Source organism: Aristolochia californica, unplaced genomic scaffold (assembly GCF_029961685.1).
Source record: "Aristolochia californica isolate CCGP_79_NKW_82.1479 unplaced genomic scaffold, dmAriCali1.0.hap1 SCAF_5, whole genome shotgun sequence".
Lineage (NCBI taxonomy): Eukaryota > Viridiplantae > Streptophyta > Magnoliopsida > Piperales > Aristolochiaceae > Aristolochia > Aristolochia californica.
Window position 1 is genome coordinate 44175711 of NW_027182214.1, and position 24139 is coordinate 44199849.

Sequence of the window (24139 nt, forward strand, 5' to 3'; positions counted from 1 at the left end):
TAACGCCCTTCAACACTTGAAGTCGTTAGTGGAGCGCAGATGAAGCTTTATCTCGATGCAGGGGATGAAGGGGTCCTTTATCTCCACGGTTTAATTTTCTTCATCTTGAAGAAGGCCTTGTTTGATCTTCTTTGAGTTGAAGGACGCGCGCCGCTGACTTTTTCCCTTCTCTCTCCTCACCCCCCCCCCCCCCCCCCCCCCCCCCCCCCCCCTCACGCGTCGTCATTTCTCATTTTTTCTTCCTCTCTCCCGCACTCCCTCTCCAGTCTCCCTGCGCCCCCGACGTTTCTGCAGCCATAAAATCGATTGAATTTTCATCTCTGACCACCATCTCAGCTTCCTCTCGTCTCCGGCCTCATCTCTCGGTTTTCTCTCGGCCTCGCCCGCTCTCTCGCACCCCCTCTCTCATCTCCGTGACTCCCTCTCTTCTCTCGGACTCGCTCTCTCTCGCTTCTCTCTCTCTTATCCCTCTTGACCTCCCTTTCTTTTGTCTTCTCCCTCTCTTCTCCCTTTCGGCCTCCCACTCCCTTCTCTCTCTGGCTATTCTCCTTTCCCCCGAAAATACCTTCCGATTTTGTTCGATTTCCCCATTTCCATTTCAATTTTCTTCGATTTTGGACATTTGGGCATTGATTGCTTAATTTCTACTTCGATTAGGCATCGATTTCCCCATTCGGCATCGATTTCACCCTTCGGCTTGGTTTTCCCCAAATTCATTAAATTAGTGTTTTATTTGATTTAAATTTATTTTCAGTGCCTAATTGGTGGTTATTTGTGCATAATTGTGGGATTTAGGGTTATGGTTTAGGGTCTAAATTCTTGATTCGTGTTAGGGATTATTTTTAGGGTTTGGTGCTCGGTATTTAAGGGTCCTGTAATTAGGGTTTAGGGTTTATGGTTAAGGATTTAGGGTATTTTAGGGATTAGGGTTTTTAAGGTTTTGGGGGTTTTGTGTTTTTAAGCTCTAGGGTTTTTTGGGTTTAGGGTATGGAATTAGGGTGTAAGGTTTAGGGTTTAGGGCTTTTAAGGTATTAAGTTCTGGAATTAGTGTTTAGGGTTTAGAGTTTAGTAGGTGATAGGGTTTAGGGTTTATAAGGTTTTGGGGGTTTTGTGTTTTTAAGCTCTAGGGTTTTTTGGGTTTAGGGTCTGGAATTATGGTGTAGGGTCAGGGTTTAGGGCGTCTAAGGTTTAGGGTACTATGTTATGGAATTAGTGTTTAGGGTTTAGAGTTTAGTAGGTGATAGGGTTTGACTTTAGGGTTTGATGGTTTATGGTTTAGGTTTTATTATGTGTTTTTTAGTCCAATTCAAACAAGACCGAGTCGCCTACACGGGCGTCCATTAGCCAACGAAACCCGACCCCCATCACTGACGAGGTACAGTTCGTAGTGATTGCGAAGTTATATGGGGCTCTACCAGGGGTGTTCGGTGAATTTGGACTTGATGTGTATGTTTTCTCATTGTTTAGTGCATATGCAGTAGTGAAAATAGTTTAATTAATTTTGAAATGTTTTAGAATGTTGTTGAGGATTTTTGAAGTGTTATAAAATGTTTTTGCCATGTGGTGAGGAGATTCGGGTGTTATACATATCCCCCATATGGTATTTTCTTTTTTGTGGTTTCGATTTAACCATTCAGATTTGATTTTCCTCAAATTTCATAAGGTAAGTCTAAACCCTAATTTTTTATTAATTTAGTGTTGTATTTGATTTGCCTTATAGACAGCTACTTGTGATTGATATATCCTACTTTCGATATTGTTGAGAACTTGATGACCAATGCCATTTCAACCACTGTTATAAGATTTTGTTTTCCGATCTTATTTTTTGGGTAGGAGACTTTTGAGTCCGGAGGCCTGCTTGAGAATGTCTCATCAGGGCAATATTTATATCCCTATTCAGAATTTTTAGATTGTTAAAAGTAAACTAGTAAAGAAATCGCTCTTTTTTTTTTACTATAATCACGAATTTATTCTGGATGTTCTTACTTGCAGGTCAGGGCAATGCAGATAATGTAACAATTGCAGTGTTGAAGGAGTTGCCTCCTCTACAAGATAAAGATCAATCAAGGGGAAGATTTGGAGATCAGCTCATAGGGGGAAATGGCGAGGAACAACTAGCATGAAGAGAAACAAATATAGTTTGTAAATTTATAATGGATTTATAGTTTTTATTTGGGTGATTGTAAATTGATAGTGATTTTTCATTTAATTTTGTTGTGTTTGATTATTGTATGGAGTTTATTTATAATGTTATGCAGTGTATGGAGTGTTTAAACTATTTTATGGAGTGTATAAACAATTTCATGGAGTGTTTATGGAATGTATAAACAATTTTATGGAGTGTTTATGCAGGTATTATGTATATTGATTATGCCCAATTTTAAGTAGAGGTCATGCCGAATTTTATACAGGTATTATATACATAGATTATGCTCAATTTTAAGAAGAGGTTATGCCCAATCTTATACATGTATTATATATATAGGTTATGCCTAATTTTATGTAGAGGTCATGTCCAATTTTATGTAAAATGTATACAGACAGCGACGATTATGATGGTCTTGAGGATGTGGGTCACCAAGTAACATGCTTTCGGAGGCAGAGTGCATTAGAATCCACAAGAGCCGTACAATTTTGAGATGCCATATCGACTTCCATGTGGAACGATAAATGATGGTTGTATCTTATTACTTTTGAACATGCATCGTTTATTTGTACTAAACTTGTAACTGAATGATGTTAATATTAAAGGCACAAATTCGTTATTAGAATAATCTTTTTTTTTAGGTTATTAATAAAGTTGTATTTTTATTTATTTATTATTTTTGTTCAATTTTATTACTATATTAAACTTCATATTTAAGTCTCTGGCAAATAAAATATAATTAAAGTATGTATTTGATTAATTAATTACTTTTAATTTTGTCAAAATATATTATTAATTAATACCATGTAAAATATCTATCTTATGTTATTAATATAATATTTTTTATTCATTAATCATATTTATTTTTTATTTACTCTATTGTATTAGTGATTTAATAGTGGTAATTAAAATATTGTTAACTCAAACACTTGGGTTTAATTAACTTATATTTATAATTAATAAAATCAATGGTTTTAAATTTCGAAGATGAAGATGAAGATGAACTTGTCCACACTAACACCCTATTTCGAAGATGAACTTGTCCACACTAACTCTCATTTCGAAGATGAAGATGAAGATCAAATTTTTAGTTTGTTGACTAACCCCCCCTTAGTGAGGACAAGTTTATTTTCATCTTCATCTTCGAAATTTAAAACCACTGATTTTATTAATTATAAAAATGAGTTAATTAAACAAAATGTTTGAGTTAACAATATTTTAATTACCACTATTAAATCACTAATATAATAGAGTAAATAAAAAATAAATATGATTAATAAATAAAAAATATTATATTAATAACATAAGATAGATTTTTACATGGAATTAATTACTAATATATTTTCACAAAATTAAAAGTAATTAATTAATCAAATGCATACTTTCCTTATATTTTATTTACCGAAACAATAAATATGAAGTTTAATATAGTAATAAAATTGAACAAAAATAATAAATAAATACATATACAACTTTATTAATAACCTAAAAGAAAGATTATTCAAATAACGAGTTCGTGCCTTTAATATTAAAATCATCGAGTAACAAGTTTAGTACATATGAGCGACACATGTTCAAAAGTAATAACATACAACCATCATTTATCGTTCCACATGGAAGTCGATATGGCATCTCAAAATTGTGCGGCTCTTGTGGTTTCTAATGCACGTTGCCTCCGAAAGCTTGTTACTTGGCTACCCTCATCCTCAAGAACATCATCTTTGTCGCTGTCTGTATCATCCATTGCACCTTGGACCGCATCACCTCCTCCACCGAGATCGCCACCCGAATCATCATCTTCATCTTCAAATATATCATCATAATCCTCTCCACGTATATAATTGTGCAATATGCAACAAGCATGTACAATTTTCACCTGGATCTTAAAAGAAAATGGAGGAGCGCCTTTTAAAATTTGAAATCGAGTTTTTAAAGTACCAAAAATTCGCTCAATAATATTCCGTAAAGATGAGTGTCTTCGGTTGAATAATTCTTTTTCATTTCTAGGAATATTATCTCCAAATTCTTGCTGATGATACTGGGTTCCTCGATATGGAGCCAAAAATTTCGGAAGATTTGCATAACTAACATCGACTAAATAATATTTTCCTATAATAGAAATTATATTCCACATAAAATAATTGAAGATAAAATAGATAAAAAATGACTACATAAAAATATATTACTTACCTTCAGGTACAAAGAGTTTATCTCGACAAGTCAATGCGTCATTCAGTACACGGGAATCAGCTGTTGATCTCTCCCATCCAGCAAGTACATAAGTGAATTGTATGTTAAATGAACATGCTGCCATAACATTTTGTGAGAGATAGCCTTTTCTATTCCATAACCTTGGTTGATCTTCAAGTGGAAAGTTTGTTTTGATATGAGTTCCATCAATAGCTCCAATACAATCCTAATTATATATTTTCAATTAATATTGACTAACTTTGTATATGAATCTACAATTATTTAGTTATAGGAAGTGATATTACCTTGAAGTACGGATAAAACATTGAACTGGTTAAAATCTTCGAGTGTGTCCAAACATCTCTGCTGTGACACTATACGTTTGTCCTTGACCAACTGTTAGGAGGAAATATGCAAGTTGTTCTTCAACTGAGATAGTCTTTGTGGCTGATAAAAACCCTTTAATATTAAGTATATCTGCCAATTTACCAAAATACCAGTTGATTCATCCTGTAAACTTTCCAAAATTTAACTAGTGATTTGTCTGGTGCCTTTTGCAAATACAATGGACCATTCATCCCACAAGAACGTGGTACACGTCTGTTGTAATGGTCCAGATAGTATCTTCCCATGGCGAAAAACAAAGTTGTGAATGCAACCATAGTTGCAACCTTTTCTTCGTCTGTCATAGTATCCATGAAAATCTACAAATTCAATCGCCTAAAAGCAATAAACACAAGTAAACATCAATCTTCAATCATAACCTATTTGCAATCACACCTATTCACAACCATATTCATCCACATTCAATCACATCCCTACGCAACCATATCCATTTAATTGTCCACATCCATATTCATCCATGCAATATATTAACACAACAACATATCAAATTGAAATACTAACCATATTAATAAGTCTTGCAACATCATAATTCAAATAGCATACCTAATATCGAAGTCGAAGGGTGAAATCGATGCCGAATGGGGAAATGGAACGAAATCGGAAGATATTTTGGGGGAAAGAAGAATAGCCAGAGAGAGAAGGGAGTGGGAGGCTGAAAGGGAGAAGAGAGGGAGAAGAGAGAGAAGAAAGGGAGGTCGAGAGGGATAAGAGAGAGAGAGAAGTGAGAGAGAACAACGGAGAGCGAGTCCGAGAGAAGAGAGGGAGGCACGAAGACGAGAAAGGGGGTGCAAGAGAGAGGGTGAGTCCGAGAGAAGATCGAGAAACGGAGGCCGGAGACGAGAGGGAGTAGAGACGGAAGCCGAAGACGAGAATCCGAGAGAAGAGAGGCAGCAGTGACGTCGGGGGCGCAGGGAGACGAGAGAGGGAGTGCGGGAGAGAGGGAGGAAAAAAGAGAAATGAGGACGCACGAGAGAGGGGGGAAAAAAGAAGAAGCCCACGCGCATCCTTCATCTCGTTGAAGACTAAAAATACTCTTCAACGAAGTAAATGATTTTAAACCGTGGAGATGAAGGACCGTTTCATCCCCTGCCTTCAGATGAAATATCATCTGCGCTCCACTAACGACTTCATCTATTGAAAGGCGTAATGCGGTTGAAGATCATCTCGGACTTCAAGTTGACTGACCCCCTAATGCGGCTAAAGTTCATCTCCAAAATTCACACGATAGTATAATAAAAGTGAATACCTAGTTAATTCACTTTCACTCGAACTTAAAAAGGGCACTGACGAAATTTTGTGCAATTTACCTAGTATAAGAGTGCGGGTCTAAGAAAACGAAGACTACAACCACCGCCTTAAATAACGATAAAGATCTGCACTCCCGTCCCGATCCGGATCCCTGTCAGATGTTAATGGAGCCACGGAAGTCTTTAGCATGGCTGGAAAACCCAGTCCAGGAAACAGCAGTGAAGAGAGTGATGTCGGAAGAATTTGAACTTTTCTTCCATGACCTTTTTGTGAAGAACGAAAAGCTTCGATTGAAGCTCTCTCCTCCTAATTACACGCGACGAACATCCACGTTTGCCGAACGGCGAAGGAGACGATAATGGCTGTCGGGCATTTTCTTCTGAGAACTTTCCAAATACCATTTCTTTGTTCCTTGCTTCTCCTTCTCATGTTTGGGCTTCCAAGCGCCCAGGAACAAGAATATGTTTATCATATTTGCACGGGATCGTCTAATTTCACGGTTAATGGCACATTCCAGACGAATCTCAACCTTCTCCTCCCGGCGCTGTCCTCCGACACTTCCAGAACCGGCTTCTACAACACCACAATCGGGAGGTCCCCAGATAGAATCCACAGCCTTGTGCTCTGCAGAGGCGACATTAGCTCTGCCTCCTGTGAAGCTTGCGTGAACGAAGCGAGCCAAGTCGTGACGCAAAGATGCCCCCGCAGTAAAGGTGCTGCAATTTGGTACTACCTGTGTTTCTTGCGTTACTCGGACCAAGACTTCTTTTCTGTTTTGGATGCTTCGGAGTTGGCCCAGTGGTATTATGTATGGGATCCTACAAACACGACGAATCCTAGTTTGTTTAATCAGCTCTTAAGGAATTTAACCAATCGTCTCATTTTACAAGCGGTGGATGGTCCTTCAGGCCGCTTGTTTGCGAGCGACCAAGTTGGTTTTACTGCTTTTCAGACGATCTATGGGATTGCTCAATGTACCAGAGATTTGTCCAGAGATGATTGCAGAACGTGCTTGCAAATAGCAGTCAGTCAAATTCCGACGTGCTGTGATAACAAGCAGGGTGCCCTACTTCTTGGTTTGAGTTGTCAGTTGAGGTACGAAGTCTATCCTTTCTTGCAAGCGTCACAGGTGACGCCGCCTGCTCCGCCTCCCACGCCTCTTCAGCCGTCTCCTCCTTTACCGACGCCCACCGGTGAAGCTCTCATAACTTTTTGTTTTATGTTACGATTACTGCCGGAATTAATTGCCAAATATCTCGAGTATAATTTTGAATAAATATTTTACCATTGATGTTAGCAAAAAAAATTTTGATATTTTATTTTATTAAAATTTTATCGGATAAATATGGTAATATATGAGATTGATTATTAATTTTTATTTATTTCCATAAAAAAGATATTGACCAAAGCACCAATGAAAAATATTTCTAATTTTTCATGGGATATAAATTTTCAGCTATGTACACCAATGTAGCCTTAAGAAATATTTGTTGGAGCTCTCGTTGATGGAAGGAGGTGTCATTGCAAGAGGAGGGATGGCAACAGTCAAAAGAAATCAAAGCCCCCTCTCCTTTTGTGATGACAGTGGGAGCTCCGATCGGACAAAAAATGTGTAAATCACAACTCATTTTTCACTTTTATCAGAGGTTGGTTTTTTAGTCTTTACAATACCAAGGACTCTTTGTACAAGGCCAGAAAGCATTTGAGTATTGAGAATATCTTCGTTTGAAAACTGAAGAAAATCTTCAACAAATGCAGGCAAGAAGAATTCTTCCCGGACTCTTATTCTCATTGTGGTTCCGATAGTTGGCTTAATTGCTGCAGTTGTTATTATTTCCACTATATATGTATGTTTACCCAAGAAAGCAGCGAGTGGTGCAGCAGGTAATGTAGTTTATCTGTAGATCTGATTAGAATGTGAACTGACTACAAGCTAATTGTGTAGATGAATCCCAAATCATCGATGTTGAGTCCTTGAAATATTCCTTGGAATCAATTAGAGCTGCAACAGATCACTTCTCTGAGGAGAATAAGCTCGGAGAAGGTGGATTCGGTTCAGTCTACAAGGTGGGGGTTGCTTGTTACTGAAAAACTGAATAAATTCTGGCACAATTATGTTTCCTCTCATTTGTTTTGCATCTAATTGCAGGGTATGTTGCCCGACAGAGAAGAAGTAGCTGTGAAGAGGCTCTCAAGGCACTCTGGGCAAGGCAGTCGAGAATTCAAGAATGAGGTTTCCTTGATCGCTAAACTTCAACACAGGAACCTTGTGAGGCTCCTGGGCTGGTGTGCAGAGGGAGGCGAAAATATACTCATTTACGAGTTTGTGCCCAATAAAAGCCTTGACAAGTTTCTATTTGGTTTGAACCCCTATTCTTACTCTACAACACAATATTTCCATATGAACTGTATGTTTCAAACCCTTAGTCCTGCGATTTACCAACACTTGCTAGTATTCACCAATTGACAGATTCAAGCAAACGAGGGCAATTAGATTGGCAAAGGCGCTATAAGATAATTGAAGGGATTGCTCGAGGCCTACTCTCTTCACGAGGACTCCCGTCTCCGGGTTGTTCATCGAGATCTAAAATCTGGGAATGTTTTGCTCAACGCAGAGATGAATTCTAAAATTTCTGATTTTGGCATGGCAAGGATTTTTGGAGCTGACCAAACCCAAGGAAGTACTCGTCAAATTGCTGGGACTTTGTAAGTTTTCTGAATCCCTCTGCTTCTTGTGTAAGTGTGAGTTGCTGAAAAAATTCTACTGATGATGATGACTTTGCAGTGGATACATGGCCCCTGAGTATGCAATGCATGGGTTATTTTCAACTAAATCAGACGTTTACAGTTTTGGAGTTCTGGTTTTGGAGATAAAATCAGGTAGAAAAACCAACAGCCTTCAACAATCTGAGCGTGTAGAGGACCTCCCCAACCGAGTAAGTCATTATTAAGTGCATGATACTGTAATAAGCGTTGCAGAGACTATTTCCAAAGTCACCTAGTTCTTCTGAATTTTATAGGTCTGGAGGCATTGGAACGATGGGACAGTTGAGGAGATGTTGGATCCGTCAGCGAGGGATAGCAACTCCCCTAATGAAGTGATAAGGTGCGTCCATATTGCTCTATTATGTGTCCAAGAGGATCCAGGGGATCGCCCTGCCATGTCTTCAGTGGTTCTATTGCTTAACAGCTCCTCTGTAACACTTCCAACTCCTTCGGCACCGGCATTCTTTCTGAGGAGTGGAACAATGTCTGGTATGCCTGGCATAGGATTTGATTCACAAGTGACTCAGGCTGATCCATCTACGGGCAAACAGACACCGTTGTCTGTGAATGAAGTGTCAATTACCGAGCTTAGCCCTAGATAATCCCATCAAGGAAGGTTTTATTTGCTTAGATTCACTACAGCTGATTTCGGAGAGAACTCTAGATGGGTATTCGTTATTAAAATTTTCTTAATTCAGCCACCTGCTGCGTGCTGGAATAGGAATGTAATAATTTTCAACTTATCCTAGGTGTGTGAACACTGAACAGTTTGTATTGCTCATTCTGTTTTACAGGTCTTTCTGTTTGCTTTTTACTCTCTTCCATGGATTTACGGAATACTTGTGTTTTTGTTGCAGACTGAAAGGAGAATTAATATCGCAAAAATGCCTACATATATGTGATGTTTAAACTAATATCTTCGTGCTCATGCAAAATAACAAAAATTACCAGCCCAATCTGTGTTGCTAACATATGTTAGATTTAATTAGTAGGTAATAGACTTCATTCCAGTGAAAGTCCAAAGAGGAAACCAGTAACTTGTTTTGTCAGCTATCGCATCCCTGTAGCTTTTTCTTTTCTTTTCTTTTTTATTTTTTTGGGAATGTGGCGTTGATCATCAACTCACGTAGAACTGAACTTTGACTACAAGGTGAGCATATACTCATCGCTAAACTTCAACACCGGAATCTTGTGAGGCTCCTGGGCTGGTGCTTACAAGGAGATGAAAATACTCATCTACGAGTTTGTGCCCAACAAAAGCCTTGATAAATTCCTATTTGGTTTGCTCTCTCTCCCTATTCTCTCCTTCCAAAATTATATTAAATGTTTCAACCCATTGGTTCCTGAAAGATTTACTGATACTTGCATCCTTGAATGGTGGTAGGTCCAGTCGAACAGGTTCGGTTAGACTGGCCAAGGCGCTGTCAAATAATTGAAGGGATTGCTCGAGGCCTTCTCTATCTTCATTACCAAGCGATCATGTTTACAGGCGTGGAGGCATTGGAATAATAGAACAGTTCTGGAGATGGTGGATCCGGCAGTAAGAAAGAGTTGCTCTGCAAATGAAGTAATACGATGCGTCCATATTGCCCTATTATGTGTTCAAGACGATGTAGGGGAAAGACCTAACATGTCTTCTGTGGGTTTAATTCTTAAAAGCCATTCTGTGAATCTTCCCTTCCCACCACAACCAACAGTCTTTCCTAGTGGAGCACACAATCAGGGTTATCTATCTAAAGAGGAGGGCATGCGGCTACTTTCAGGCAATGAATTATCAATCACTGACATGATTCCTAGATAGTTTTATACATGTTAAAACAGAAAAGAGGTATTTTCTGGAAGCTTGAATCAAAGCTCCTAAATTTATACAAGAAATCTCCGTTTACAGTTTCTTTAAGTGCGTTTACAATTAGACATTACTGCCATTGCGCGATTACAATTATCTTACGCGTTTGTAGCTATTTACAGATTAACACTCCCCCTCAAGTTAGAGAATGAAAGTCGAGAATTCCCAACTTGTTTATCATAGTTAAGAAAACTTATTTCCCTAATGGTTTGGTAAACACATCTGCAAGCTGATTTTTTGAAGCAATATATTTAGTTGCAAGCAAATCATCTTGTATTTTGTCTCGAATAAAATGACAATTCATCTCTATATATCTGGTTCTTTCATGGAAAGCGGGATTGGCTGTCATATGTAAGGCAATTGTGTTATCACAATATAGCAATGCTGGCTTTGGATGTAATATTCTCAACTCCATCAATAATGATCGTAACCAGGATAATTCACAACATGTACTTGTCATGGCTTTATATTCGACTTCTGCTGAGGAGAGTGATACAGTTTTTTACCTCTTTGTCCGCCAGGAAATAAGAGAATATCCAAAAAGAATACAATAACTTGTAGTAGATCTGCGAGATATTGGACAACCAGTCCAATCCGAGTAAGAAAAAACCTGCAAGCATAAATCATTTTGAGAAGGGAAAAACAAATTTTGTCTTGGGCTATTTTTCAAATAGTGAAACACACGCAATCCAATTTTTTTGTGTGGTTTGCATGGTGCATGCTTGAATCTGCTTAGCACATGGATTGAATAGTCCAAGATAATCATCGAGAAAAAGGGACCAAGTCGACCAATGTAATCTGACTCCAAAATAGTGTTATTCATAGTAGAGATCGACCCCTTATTTTAATCCCTTCCAATAATTAGATTTGACTTTTTTTTTTATTTTGCTTATCTAATATGGTCAACGCTTCCCTTTATGTTCTGAACTCCTTTTCTATTAACAGAGTTTGATTATTTTTTATGGACTCCTTTGTTATGAGTCTGACTCATGTTTCAAAAATGGATTGAGTATATTGGTGTGCAGAATACGTCAAGAGAAAGACTAAGAAAACGAAGACTAAGGCGTCAACTGCCTTAAATATTCGTTCGCGTCCTCTACACGAAGACAGACGTTCTTCACTCCCGTCCCGATCCGGATCCCTGTAAGATGTTGATGCAGCCACGGAAGTCTTTAGCATGGCTTGGAAAACCAGTCCTGGAAACAGCTGCGAAGAGGGCGATGTCGGAAAAATTTGGACTTTTCTTCCATGACCTTTTTGTGAAGAACGAAAAGCGATCGACGCTCTCTCCTCCTAATTACACGCGACGAACTTTCACGTTTGCCGAACGGCGAAGGAGACGATAATGGCTGTCAGGCATTTTCCTCTGAGAACTTTCCAAATATCATTTCTTTGTTCCTTGCATCTCCTTCTCATGTTTGGGCTTACAAGCGCCCAGCAACAATTTTATGTTCATCATATTTGCACGGGATCGTCTAATTTCACGGTTAATAGCACATTCCAGACGAATCTCAACCTTCTCCTCCCGGCACTGTCCGCCAACACTTCCCGAACAGGCTTCTACAACACCACGATCGGGAGGTCCCCAGATAGAATCCACAGCCTTGTGTTCTGCAGAGGCGACATTAGCTCTACCTCCTGTGAAGCTTGCGTGAACGAAGCGAGCCAAAACGTGACGCAAAGATGCCCCCGCAGCAAAGGTGCTGCAATTTGGTACGAGCTGTGTTTCTTGCGTTACTCGGACCAAGACTTCTTTTCTTCTTTGGATGCTTCGCCCCGGTGGTATATGTGGAATACACAAAACACGACGAATCCTACTTTGTTTAATCAGCAATTAGGGAATTTAACCAATCGTCTCGTTTTACAAGCGGTGGATGGTCCTTCCGGCCGTTTGTTTGCGACCGGCCAAGTTGCTTTTAATGATTTTCAGACGATCTATGGGCTTCTTCAATGTACCAGAGATTTGTCCAAAGATGATTGCAGAACGTGCCTACAAACAGCAGTCAGCCGAATCCGGATGTGCTGTGAAAACAAGCAGGGTGGAAGAGTTATAGGTTTGAGTTGTCAGTTGAGGTACGAAATCTATCGTTTCGTTGAAGCGTCACAGGTGGCGCCGCCTGCTCCGTCTCCCACGCCTCTTCAGCCGTCTCCTGCTTTACCGACGCCCCCTGGTGAAGCTCGTAACTTTTATTACGTTTACTGCCGGAATTAATTGCCAATTATCTCGATTCACATACATACCTGTGAATATATCTAACGCCCTGGTAATGCCTATTCCAGGAAAGCTGTAAAGTAATTTCTAGTAGAAAATATGTTTCCAGTCATTGCAAGAGGAAGGATGGTACCCTTCCTTTTTTTCTTTCTTCAACCAGCTCCAGTTAGTGGGAGTTAGCTACAGTCATAGAAAACCCCCTTCCTCGCTTGTTTTGAGAAACTGAAGAAATTCTTCAACAAATGCAGGCAAGAAGAATTCTTCCCGCACTGTTATTCTCGTTGTGGTTCCGATAGTTGGCATAATTGCTGCAGTTGTTATTATTTCCACGATATATGTATGTTTACCCAAGAAAGCAGCGAGAGGTGCAGCAGGTAATGTAATATTTCTTCTTAGAAGTGCATAGCTGTTACTTGTAGCCTACAATTTATCTGTAAATCTGATTGGAATGTGAGCTGACTACAAGCTAATTGTGTAGATGAATCCGAAATCTTGGATGTTGAGTCCTTGAAATATTCCTTGGCATCAATTAGAGCTGCAACATGTCACTTCTCTGAGGAGAATAAGCTCGGAGAAGGTGGATTCGGTTCAGTCTACAAGGTGGGGGTTGCTTGTTATTGAAAAGCTGAATAAATTCTGGCACAATCATGTTTCCTCTCATTTGTTTTGCATCTAATTGCAGGGTATGTTGCCTGACGGAGAAGAAGTAGCTGTGAAGAGGCTCTCAGGGGACTCCGGGCAAGGCAGTATAGAATTCAAGAATGAGGTTTCCTTGATCGCTAAACTTCAACATAGAAATCTAGTGAGGCTCCTGGGCTGGTGTGCAGAGGGAGGCGAAAAGATACTCATCTACGAGTTTGTGCCCAATAAAAGCCTTGACAAGTTTCTATTTGGTTTGAACCTCTATTCTTACTCTACAGCACAATCTTTCCATATGAACTGTATGTTTCAAACGCTTAGTCCTGCAGATTTACCAACACTTGCTAGTATTCGTCAATTGACAGATTCTAGCAAACAGGGGCAGTTAGATTGGCAAAGGCGCTATAAGATAATTGAAGGGATTGCTCGAGGCCTACTCTATCTTCACGAGGACTCCCGTCTCCGGGTTGTTCATCGAGATCTCAAATCTGGGAATGTTTTGCTCGACGCAGAGATGAATCCTAAAGTTTCTGATTTTGGCATGGCAAGGATTTTTGGAGCTGACCAGACCCAAGGAAGTACTCGTCAAATTGCTGGGACATTGTAAGTTTTCTGAATCCCTCTGTTTCTTGTGTGAATTTGAGTTCCTGAAAATGCCTTCTATTGATGATGATGACTTTGCAGTGGATACATGGCCCCTGAGTATGCAATGCATGGGTTATTTTCTGCTAAATCAGACGTTTACAGTTTTGGAGTTCTGGTTTTGGAGATAATAACAGGTAGAAAGAACAACAGCCTTCAACAATCTGAGCGTGTAGAGGATCTCACCAGCCTAGTAAGTCATTATTGAGTGAATGACACTGTAATAAGCGTTGCAGAGACTATTTCCAAAGTCACTAAGTTCTTCTGAATTTTATAGGCCTGGAAGCATTGGAACGATGGGACAGTTGAGGAGATGTTGGATCCAACAAAGAGGGATAGCTGCTCCCCTAATGAAGTGATAAGGTGCGTCCATATTGCTCTATTATGTGTCCAAGAGGATCCAGGTGATCGCCCTGCCATGTCTTCAGTGGTTCTAATGCTTAACAGCTCCTCTGTAACACTTTCAATTCCATCGGCACCGGCATTCTTTCTGAGGAGTGGAACAATGTCTGCTATGCCTGGCATAGGATTTGATTCAAAAGTGACTCAGGCTGATCCATCTACGGGCAATCTGACACCATTGTCTGTGAATGAAGTGTCAATTACCGAGCTTAGCCCTAGATAATCACATCAAGGAAGGTTTTGTTTACTTAGACTCACTACAGCTCATTTCGGAGAGAACTCTAGATGGGTATTTGATATTAAAAATTTCATAATTCAGCAACCTGCTGCATGCTGGAATAGGAATGTAATAATCTTCAACTTTTCCTAGATGTGTCTGATGCGAGGAAATATATATGTGTGTGAACACTGAACAGTTTGAATTGCTCATTATGTTTTATAGGTCTTTTTGTTTACTTTTTACTCTCTTCCAATTTCCGATATACTTACCGTAGGCGTGAGTTCCTCCTGAGCAGTCTTCTAGATCTGTAAAAACAAAGGAAGAAGTCCTCTCTAACAACGGCTTCGGAGATGATCCAAGAGATCGGTTAAATATCCGTAATCTCTTTGTATATAAATTTGATGTACTTGCATGAAATAATGAAATAAGAAAGATAAATTTTACAAAAAGTTTACATGGTATCAGAGTGGGAATAACCTGCGCATTGACGACTGTAAGAGAAAAACTCTTGTGTTAGGTGATGATGCAGGGAGAAAATTCTCATTCTTTCTACTACGGACCATGTGAGGAGGGGCCGCACTGGGTGACCTGGGTTAACAGAAGCCCGACGGACGGCCGTTGTGGTACATAGGAGGAACGGCGTATCACATGTTTGAAGCTCGCCTGGGTTCGATGTACAAGCAACAATCTTTGTATACAAACTAGTACAGGAACGAGGCTTGGCTTCGCTGGAAGGAGTGTAGGCGGAGGAGGAGGACTTGTACTGTGAAAGACAATGATGTCCGATTCTGGCGACGGAAGCTCCATCAAAGGCTGCAGAGTCTGACCACAAGGCATGATCTCTACTGTTGTCTGGTAGTTCCCCGTTCAAAGCAACCCCACTGCACTCAATATTCATGTCAAACAAGATCAATTTCCTCTACAGTCTCTCTGGGTAAGGTACTTTTACCGAGAAAATTGCCATCCATAGAATCGACCCCCGAAATCTCTACAAAATCCTTCACACTCCTTAAATACGCTTGTGAGTTGAAAAATTAAGAACTTTCTTGTTGGTCGAAGCAGTGATGCAACATTCAAAGAAGCCTTCAAGAAGCAATAAGATATAATTCAATATCTTGGAACATTGGATCCCATTGGAGAGAGCATTCAAACAAGCCATAAACAAATTGCTAACAAAGAGTGTAACTATACCATTGTTGATGTTGAAAATGCACTTGCAAAATTCACGTATGCAAAAGAGGCTATGAAGAAACTAGAAAATTTGAAGAAACAAGGGAAATAACTGCTGAAGAGCTGCCATTTAAGCAAGAAGGACAGATACAGAGAGAAAATTCCGACTATGGGGATTCTTGTGCCTATTGCTTCTTCGGGACAAACGGAGGATTAAGATCGGAGTCAAAGACCTCTCCCAGTGTCGATGGCGCTCACGGGGATGATGACTTGTGCAGCGAAAGATCTCTCGTCCCACGCGACTCAGAGGCAACGTCACGGGGATGATGAGAGTTCAAAATTAAACCCACCAAGGGAGCATGATTTAATTTCGAAGACCAGCGATTCAGACCAGACCAGACCAAACCCAAACCTGACTGGACTAGACCACATTCGGACGTGACTCGAACAAATGACGTGTGACAACGGTGACTATTTTGAAATATTCTAGAATAATCTAGAGGGCCTTCGGCATGAAATAGACTTTCGTTGACTGAACCTGATTGAGCGCTCAAGAAGAGCAAATATATGGCCTAGACTATACCCAACCATGGAAAAAATCTTTTAAAGCTAAAATAATTTGATTCCCATTGGTAAAATTTGAAGACCAGTTGCGGTAAAAACTTTTACAACTCACTTGATAAGTGGGCATCAAAGATCTATATGCAATAAATTAAGGGAGATTGTTGGCGTGAGTTCCTCTAGAGGTGGACTTCTTCCTCTAAAGTGGTCTTCTAGATCTGTAAAAACAGAAGAAGAAACTCTCTATAGTAATGGCTTCGGAGATCATCCAGGTTAAAATAACTGTAATCTCTTTGTATTTAAATTTGTTGTAATTATATAAAATAATAAAATAAGAAAGATAGATTTTACAGAAAATTTACACTTCTGATATAAATATAAGCAATCTCTAAGTAGGTTTTGATTATTATTGTTGAAGTAAATACTACCAGTCACCGGTAGCTGGGTTATTGCTGTAGATGCAGAAACTTAAGAAGCATTTGCGATAATGACGAGGGAAGAAGACAATACTATAGATGGTAAAGCCGTGTAGGGAAGTGTAGATGAATGAAAAGAACATAGTGGCTTTTTCCTAAAGCTTCGGCACGTTGACTAGTAAACCGCGTCGGCTGTTGACTTCCTGTCCACAGGTAGCATGCGTTGATTCAGGAGTCAGGACCAGGAACCTAAAGAGGCATTAAATAATGGCCTTCTTTCTCAGTTGAATTCACTCACATCTCCATCGACTTTGTACGATAAAGACCAAAAACAAAAGTAGTGGCTTTTTATTGACAGGAAGCAACACAGAAGATTATTTGTGAACAACTTATTTTAAATTTTGACCACTTAGTTTATATATTTCAATGGATAAATACGATTCCGACGTCTCTAGACCACAATGTAGCAATGGGTTTGCGGATATAATTCAGTCTTGGCCATTGGAAGCAATCTACAGGGCGTTGCACAGCCTCCAGGGGCACTAGCCCCGTATAAGAAGCTGCCAAACGGAAGCTTTAGAGATGGGTAGCAGAAGTGGAGCAGCCATTTCAGAAATTGAGACCAAAGCAGTCCTCTGTTTGCTACAGCATCTTCTTGATTAAAAATGGCATATATACACCACTAATATGAAACTAAAAGTGAAGAACAATAGCTTGTACTGTGAACAACTGCAGAGGTATTGAACCTCAGCGAGGATCTAATTCAGAAATTGTCACTTCATTTATAGTGTCTGGGGTAGTCTTCTGAGTAGATTGAGACGAGTCAGTCCAACTTCTTGAGTTCTTATTCCAGCTCTTCCCACTTCTCCCAATGAAAAATGCTGGTGGAGAAGGATCTGGTAGCGTTTTGAAGTAGCTGCTGAGCATGAGAACAACAGTAGACATGAGGGGTCTCTCTGCTGGATCTTCCTGCACACAGAGCAGCCCCAAGTGAATACACCTTAATGCTTCATTTCTTTGGTTGTCTTCACCTTGACTTTGATCCATCAAATCCAACACTCTTCCTTCTTTCCAATATCGCCATGTCTGTCACAAAAGAACCATCACCCTTACAATATGACCCAGATGCATAATTAGTTATCGAACGGTAATACTTAACAGCTAATACTTACATAGCTTGACAGGTCGATAGAAGGTTCTGAAGCAGCAAAACCGGAGTTCTTTCGGCCAGTTACAATCTCCAAAACTAAAACACCAAAACTGTAAACATCTGATTTAGTAGAGTAGTGTCCCTGCATGGCGTACTCTGGTGACATATATCCACTGCATAAGACAACAAATCCAGCAGTCATTAGAATTTTCAAAAAATTTACATCAACACCATAAAAGTTGGGTCCATGTATGGAAACATTAACTCCTTAATACTAGTTAAAATAGACAAAATTCACAAAAAAACAAAGGACTCACAAGGTTCCAGCAATACGACTAGTATTGCCTCGTGTTTCATCCCTGCCAAACAGCTTTGCTAAACCGAAGTCTGAAATTTTTGGGTCCATGTTCCTATCCAACAAGATATTGCTGGCTTTCAAGTCCCTATGAATAATCCTGAGTCTAGAATCCTCGTGGAGATAAAGCAGGCCCCTAGCAATTCCTCCAATAATCTTGTATCGTGTGCTCCAGTCAAGTTGTCCACGATTGGTAGGATCTGCAACAAATAAATTCCAAGTCATGAGTCCAGTTAACAACTCTGTCAAAACCCTAATGAGAATAATTCACTGAAGCCCGCTAACTTCTTGATTAACAATAACAAGGAGAGAGACCAAACCAAAAAGAAATTTGTCCAGGCTATGGTTAGGCACGTATTCATAAACCAGAAGCTTCTCCTGATCTTCTATGCAGCAGCCCAACAATCTTACTAGATTTCTATGCTGAAGCTTAGCAACCAAAACAACTTCATTCCTAAACTCTCTTATTCCTTGGCTTGAACTTGTCAGAAGCCTTTTAACAGCTATTTCCTGTCCATCTGGTAGTTTCCCCTGTTATAAAAAACACCATACTTTTGATCTGCATAAATATATATAAGTAATGGCAACTTTCGTGAATTGGTTTATCAAACTTGACAGTTGACACAGAACTGAGATACCTTGTAAACTGGTCCAAACCCGCCTTGTCCAAGTTTATTTGTATCAGAAAAGTTATGTGTAGCTGCTCTGAGTGTTCCTATGTCAAACAATAGAGATTCCGAGTTTCTCATTTCTTCTTCATCACCATCAACTGAAACAAAAATTGAATTATTAACTTAAAAAGTGGTCAGAAGACGGACTGTTTTTCACACAAAGAAATCACATAGCAGAGCATATCAGTGCTCTACCTCCCTTGGATTTCCTTGAACAGAAAAAAATTCTCTATTGTTCTTCTGGTCTAGAAAATATATACATCGACCAAAGAGTTGTATATGGGGAATAAATTGACCTAGCATATTTTTCCATTCTTTCTTTCTTCTCGATAAGTAGATGCAGAAGATGGTGCTGATGCCTGCCGCCAATGCTACAGAAACCACACATATGGTTAAAATAATGACCGTTCTTCTCTTATTGCTTCCTGCATCAACAAAAACAATTACGTTCTTACAAAGCAGACCAGTTGCGGCGAGTCTGTCTACACGTCAGGCTGCACATAATGTCAAAGTATGAGAAGTTACTGAAGAAGTAGGAAAATGTGGAGGACTGCCATTTTATATGAGAAGATCCTATACACCATTTGCAGCAAGTTGGGAGTTCATGATGTTCTCTTACCCCCGGCTTGAGGGAGAGTATTGGAAGATGGGTCGAAGCCCATACGACAATGGAAGACCCACATATCCAAGTGTGTTTGAAGATGAGCTGAAGCCTATATGACCATGGAAGACCCACATATCCAAGTGTGTTCGAAGATAGGCCCAAACCCATAAGATATGGACTCACCATGATCACACGAGTTAGTGGGACCCACCATGATCACGTGACATGGCATGATGAGTCTTATACAATAAGAAGTCTTACAGAGCTAAAATTATTATGGAAGCAGGTCTCATAAAAAAGTTTCAGTTTAAAGTGTTTTAGTCAGGTTAGTCTTCTATTTATATTGGGTTATTTAATTATACTAAGACTTATCTTTCAAGTATTAGAGTTTGGGTACAATTAGGAGAAAGGTAGTTTAAGTAATTGGATTTTACTATATTCTTTTATTATTTTATTATAAATAGAAATTCATGTACTCTAATTACAAAAGTCAATAAAGTATTTCTTTTTTCCATAAATTCAAGCGAAATAATAGGAGAACTCACCTTCACCATTAGAGCCCGAATTGGGAGGAGAAGAAGGAAAAGCAGGTGGTGGTGATAGCAGTGGCAGCCTAGAAACTGGATCAAAGGGATTAATTTCATATCTTATGTTGCAAATCAGGGAGTATATCTGGGCACCGATCTTGTTGTGGCAACAATTGGGTATACTAGAAATAGTTCCATCCAGACAGGAGAAGCACTCGTCAGGTGGTAAATCTCTGGTACACTGGGCCAAGCCGTATAAGTATGGGAAACTATCATTACTTGTCCTCCCCCAAGCCAATCTTGACGAGTTAGCAGCAGCCTCTTCGGCCAGATTTTTCATCAAACTTCTCAATTCCCTATTAAAAATTGCCGGTTGAGTAGTATTTGCCGTATTTGGTAAGAATAAAAGGCGGTCACTATCGGTTTTGGGGATGAAGCTCGCATCAGAGTAGTGTATGATGCAGCTGTAGTAACGGATTGTAGCGGTTTTCCTCTTGGGGCAAAGCTCGCCCATATCCGTAATTGATTTGTTGAGGCACGCGCTGCAAGACCTGACAGTGGCCGCCGACATGCACTGGGCGTAGCCATATAGGCGATCCGGGTCTCGGCCGATGCTGGTGTTGTAGTAGGTCTCTATGTTGCGGATGGCGTTTGATGGCAGAGAAGGGAGGAGGGCTTTGAGATTGGTCTCGTACTGGCTACCGGAAGTGTAGTTCTCCGAGTCTGCTGGACAGTTTGTGAGAATCTGTTCTTCTTGTGCTCTAGCTGGAAGTGTCACGGAGAGGAAGAAGATGCAAACGGATACGGCCGCAAACCTCTTGGATACCAACATCTGTGCCGCACACCTGCTGAATATGAAGAGCCACAAGCACCTCGTACAAGTGATGAGGATGAAGAAGATATTTGAGACTGCTCAGATTGCAAAACTCCTAAATTGTAAACCAATATTGGATGCTCTTTCCCCTAAAAAAAACCCAGATAGTGATACGGATATGCAGCAAACTGTGATCGGATATCTCGGTACGACTCCTAAAAGGTGAGGCGGGCAAGGCGATTTTTCTTCGTCACGATGAACCTCTGTCTACCCACTAAATAAATGCAGAACATTTTACAATGTAGATGAATTTGCCGCCGCGATTCATTGGCGAGGCTCTGGAAGTTTTTGTTAGCAAATCCCAACTTCCTTCTCCGTATTGACAAGGTCGACTGTGACGGGAGTGAAGACTTTTGAAGAAACTAACATTAATTACTATTGCCTTTCTATGGAGTATGGTGACTCCAGGTACGGCAACGGCCGCCGTGGAAAATAGAATTAGGATTAACCAGTAGAATCGCCAATCGCTCTACAGAAATTAATATATAATACTTTCTTGTATGATTGGTAGAGGAAGTTTTTGGCCCTCTCTCACCACCTGAGTAACCTGGTTCTATTCGATTGGTTTGGGGATTTGGATTTAGGTAGGGATGTTAATTTTATCCATTTATCTTATTTTTATTTATCGTTTATTAAATAGAATAAAATTATTACTGAATTAAGTATTTAGAAAATTTTATTTGAATAACGATTTATTATTTATTAAATAGAAAAAAAAGATAAAAGTCATTTCGTATTATATGTAGGGTCTAGTGAAGAGAAATTATACTTGGATGAAATATATTTAAGTCTAGTTTCATAAAGAGAAAATATATGTCAATCTGATCTATATTTAAGGAGATATTCACATTAGAAGAATTAAAGGTCATGTAGTATCTTGTTGCTTCATTTTTTGAGTTGCTATTATTGGTCAACAATATCAGGGATGTATCTCATGATCTACCCTTGGAAAGTTTCTATTTTTTAATTAACTATATCTAGAAAGAATCTTTAGAATATCATCTTATTTTTAGAAACTTTCATTGATTTATTTGTCAAAGAGGAAGTGTTCCTATTCTGAATTATGACAACTTCCACAAAAAATAGTTACTTGATTTAATGCTGCAAATTATAAAAGTATCTAGGTAAGGAGATATGACTTAGGATCAGATTCAAAATATGTGTTTCTTCTTTGGTTATGAAAAATTCTTACATCATATTAACAACATGTTGGAGCAGCACTCAATCTACCTATCCCCTTATGAAGTGAGCAGTCTTGCTTAGCCTATCACTCAGTGAAATCCTTTCAAGCTATAACTGGTGTAGCATCCAGCTTTCCTTTTAATTTTTTAATCTTTCCTTTGAGAATCATTTTAATTTTGTAATTACATTTCTAAGCGTGGAGTATATTCAAAAGTGGGGCATTTATGTCATTGACTACTAATTAGTTGGATTAATATGGCTAGCTCTCGGTTTGGTGTCTGAATTAATCACTGATTTAGTAAGGGTGGAAGCAACATCCATTACTATTTTACTTACTCTTCTTTGTTTTTTAGAAGATATTGCAATTGCTCTCGGAACTAGCAACACTCAATTCAATTATTCTTTTTGTGAAGATTAAAAACATTTGGTTCAATTTATTGGTAGCTTATTACTCAGTTCCAACTTATTATTTGGTGCATATTTTCTTTATTCAAGGATAGACTTGTTGAGAATTATTTGATTTGTCCTTATTACTCTTAAAGACGTTCATTATTTACTAGTAATCTGATGCTATATAACTGGACATTTGGTACATGTTATTTGGACATTGGCCCATTTTCATTGTTGTTTTTGTGTCTCTTTTATTGAGATATTATTACGGAAGAAGAATTTCTCGGTTGTTCGCCTCATTATTTGTTGATTGTTCTTGACATTGGTTATTCTGATGAAGATTTGAATTTATGAGGAAAATAAAGCATATGGTGGCTCCATCATCTTATCTTCCTTAGATTCTCATTACCCTCTTATTATTTGGCAGTTTTTCTCCTACTGTCCTCAATTTGACTCTCACTTACCCCTTTGACTAATCATTTTTAGAGTGTTACTTTAGTTGATCCCTGTTTTTATATTTGGGTATTTTTATTGGTACCCTTGGGTTTTTTTTTTTATCGTAGTCTTGTGAATGATTACCCACTTTAGTGATAATTATCACAATATTTGATCGAAATCTTTTGAGGTTAGTTTGAATTTACCACCCATTTATACCTTTTGAGAGTTTGTGCCCAGTGTTGTACTTGTCCTTGGGATACCGTAATGGATGAATTTATTACTACATGTATATTATTTGTGTCAAATTAGGATCACTGTCATTACCTTTCAACTTTAGGAGTGGTGTTGGAAGATATAATATAATTAGGGTGTCATTGATGTAATTATTTTATGTTTATTGTCTCTTTTACACATATGTGAACCTCGAAAGCCCTATCCCAAAATGATTACCTACTTAGAAAATCTTTTTCTCATCTAATAAATACAAGATTTTTATACTCACTAATATATATCGGACTATCAATTTAACATCTTCCGACCCCTTTTCTCCACAACTCTTATGAGTCGAATCATTTTTCAAAAATGGCTTACAAAATTTTGTTTTCTACAAATATTTCATTCATATCAAAATTTGGGTATGTTGAGTTTTCGGCTGTCCGGCGCTTCTAAATTGTGTCACTTCTAAACGAGTACTGTCTGTGATAGGCATGCGTCTTCTGAACGAACCTCCTAGGAATTTGGACCCGGCCAATTTCCTAACAGGAATGAAACCCGGTTCCTACCAGGTTATTAATTGGGTCCACGGTCCAGTAAAGTCTACTGCCACTCGTACGGTTGTGCAGAACACGTCTAAGAAAGCGAAGACTAAGGCGTCAACTGCCTTAAATATTCGTTCGCGTCCTTCGCACGAAGACAAACGTTCTTCACTCCCGTCCCGATCCGGATCCCTGTCAGATGTTGATGGAACCACGGAAGTCTTTTAGCATGGCTGGAAAAATCAGTCCTGGAAACAGCTGCGAAGAGAGTGAATTAGGACTTTTCTTCCATGACCTTTTTGTGAAGAACGAAAAGCTTCCATCGAAGCT

The 24139-nt window shown here is 39.1% G+C and overlaps 2 protein-coding genes and 2 pseudogenes across 3 annotated transcripts; 3 read left to right on the forward strand and 1 right to left on the reverse strand.

Annotated features, from left to right (window-relative positions):
• The window catches only part of LOC137965428 (antimicrobial ginkbilobin-2-like protein), a 4485-nt pseudogene extending 2362 nt beyond the window's left edge, over positions 1-2123 (forward strand).
• A 4106-nt stretch (positions 2124-6229) lies between these two features.
• On the forward strand, positions 6230-9583 carry LOC137965429 (cysteine-rich receptor-like protein kinase 10; annotated as a pseudogene).
• A 2174-nt stretch (positions 9584-11757) lies between these two features.
• On the forward strand, positions 11758-14892 carry LOC137966482 (cysteine-rich receptor-like protein kinase 15). Of its 2 annotated transcripts, XM_068813109.1 has the most exons (7): positions 11758-12772; positions 13062-13187; positions 13292-13413; positions 13496-13706; positions 13818-14055; positions 14137-14287; positions 14372-14892. In XM_068813109.1, exons 1-7 carry the CDS (start codon positions 11947-11949, stop codon positions 14717-14719), a joined length of 2022 nt encoding a protein of 673 aa, XP_068669210.1. In that variant the 5' UTR covers positions 11758-11946; the 3' UTR covers positions 14720-14892. The 2 variants fall into 2 exon arrangements, with proteins under 2 accessions (XP_068669210.1, XP_068669209.1); XM_068813108.1 differs by having other exon boundaries at positions 13496-14055.
• Positions 14893-17495: 2603 nt separating this feature from the next.
• LOC137965431 (cysteine-rich receptor-like protein kinase 10) lies at positions 17496-21002 on the reverse strand. The gene is made up of 7 exons (XM_068811713.1): positions 20189-21002; positions 19336-19410; positions 19007-19137; positions 18689-18899; positions 18331-18568; positions 18036-18186; positions 17496-17949 (listed from the first exon to the last, which is right to left on the reverse strand). The coding sequence occupies exons 1-7, from the start codon at positions 21000-21002 to the stop codon at positions 17611-17613; spliced, it is 1959 nt and encodes a 652-aa protein (XP_068667814.1). The 3' UTR covers positions 17496-17610.
• Between the last annotated feature and the right edge of the window lie 3137 nt (positions 21003-24139).